The 1934-nt window shown below is 38.4% G+C and overlaps 1 protein-coding gene across 1 annotated transcript; it reads right to left on the bottom strand.

Annotated features, from left to right (window-relative positions):
* Positions 1–613: 613 nt before the first annotated feature.
* On the bottom strand, positions 614–1407 carry LOC111019565 (uncharacterized). Its single transcript, XM_022295961.2, has one exon. The coding sequence runs from the start codon at positions 1308–1310 to the stop codon at positions 948–950; it is 363 nt and encodes a 120-aa protein (XP_022151653.1). The 5' UTR covers positions 1311–1407; the 3' UTR covers positions 614–947.
* Between the last annotated feature and the right edge of the window lie 527 nt (positions 1408–1934).

Here is a 1934-nt window from a genome sequence, read left to right as displayed (position 1 = left end):
TTGTCCAAGGACTATAATGTATCAATCTCATGATCAAGTGTTCGGTGATTTCTTAATCTGAAACCCACATTAGCTCAAAGTGATTGAAATCCAAAATACAGATATTTGATTTCATAGGCAACTTGCAAACAGTCTAAATAAAAGAAGCAATATAAAACAATAGCTTAAGCAGTCCTTGGCCATTACAAACAGAAAACTGAAAGGGGAAATAACTGCAATCATTTGAAAAAATATGAAAGGAAAAGAGAAAGAACTGAGAACATAAGCTACACGACACAATAAACAATCAGCATAACCTAAAATATAATAACATCAGAATCACAAATAAAAATGACTAAAAAAGTTTTGATAAAGAAGATAAAGAGGAAGAAACAAAAACAATGTGATCCCACGCGAACTATTTACTCCCATTCCTTTAAATCCAAACATTACAAAGAGCATCGAATTTGACAATAGCAATGATTTCATTATTTTTACAACTTAAACATTATCAAGTACGTTTTACATGATACAGTTTCAATCAGAATTTGGATAAAAAAATTTTACTTAACAGGGAGTGTAAATTTTCGCCATTACTTATCCAAAACAAAATTAAGATGTTAAGAAGACAAAGTTATCACGATGATCAGTGTCATAGTACATTCAACAAAACCAAATTATTAAATAATCTGTATGCTTAACGCAACATTGGCAACTGAATTGAAACATACCAGAAAGTTAAAATTCTCAATACTTGACATATACGACGTCAAATACCTCCAGAGCTAACAATTGGGGGAAAAAACTGTTATTGAAGCTCCAAAAGAGCCAATTAACACGTAAGGAAACTTATTGAACTACAGAATATCGACAACATCTCATAGTGGCCCATGAATCCAAAACCCCTTTCAACCGAGGAACTAAAATCACAGAAACCCAGTTCCAAAAGATCACAAGAATCACGCAATTCAATCAGATTCAGATGACCCAGATGCAGATATACCCATATTCTCCATCTCGAGGCGTTCGAGGGCTTTCTGGTGAGCCCAAGTCTCAATTGTGAGATCAGGCTTGGCGTTGAGGCCAACGCCAAGAATCACGATGGTAAGAAAACTGGTAATATAACAAGGGAGCTCCCAATCCTCCCATTTACGGGACTGGCCTGGTGGAGGCGGCGTCCGATTGAAAAGATAACCCTTGGGGCGCTCCTCGTGGCCGGGGCTAGTCCATCGGCTCTGGCCGGCGGCGGCGCCACCGCGGGTCCGCAGAGTGGGGAGAAGGCGGTGCCGGAGCATGTTGGAGGCGCGTGTAAATGGCGCTGGCGACGGCATATTGATTCCCTTTTGATCTTTCGATTCGCGACTCTGTGAGCGATCCAGCGAAAGCGAAACAGAGAGAGAGATTTCTCAGTTCTATGCGGAGACCTTGTGGTCTAAGGGCCAGTGAAACGTCGTCGTTTTTAATGCCTGATTTTAGCATACGAAATTGTTTTTAGGTTAAATATATGATTTATTTTGTAGATGTTTGGGTATCTAGTTTAAAAATTTGTACAAAATAGATTTTTGGTCCCTAAGTTTGAAGGTAAGTTCTATTTAGTCCTTAAGTTTCAAAAAGTGACACTTTAGTCCATGACCTTTAAAAAATGGTTCTAAAAGGTTTCTATAGTTAACCTTCCGTGCTGACGTGACATCGATGAGTTTGATATATATTAATTTTATATTATTTTTAATTATGTGTCTTTTTTTTCATTTTTTTCGTTTTCTCTCTCTTCTCCCACTCATCCCCTATTCTACCCCTATCGTTTAGACTCTTCAACCTTCTTATTCCGATGCTCTCTTCCCCTCTATCTCTCTTTTTCTCTTTACGGAAGAATATGAAAGAATCTTTATCAGAGGGCCATTAGAGGTGCTTGAGGGACAACGAAACCGAGGGCGTTTGGTTCTTCAGATCTACCC

The sequence above is a fragment of the Momordica charantia genome (assembly GCF_013281855.1).
Source record: "Momordica charantia cultivar OHB3-1 chromosome 1 unlocalized genomic scaffold, Mcharantia_2.0 BLBB01000001.1, whole genome shotgun sequence".
NCBI classification, from domain to species: Eukaryota; Viridiplantae; Streptophyta; class Magnoliopsida; order Cucurbitales; family Cucurbitaceae; genus Momordica; species Momordica charantia.
This window is presented reverse-complemented; position numbering and strand designations above follow the sequence as displayed.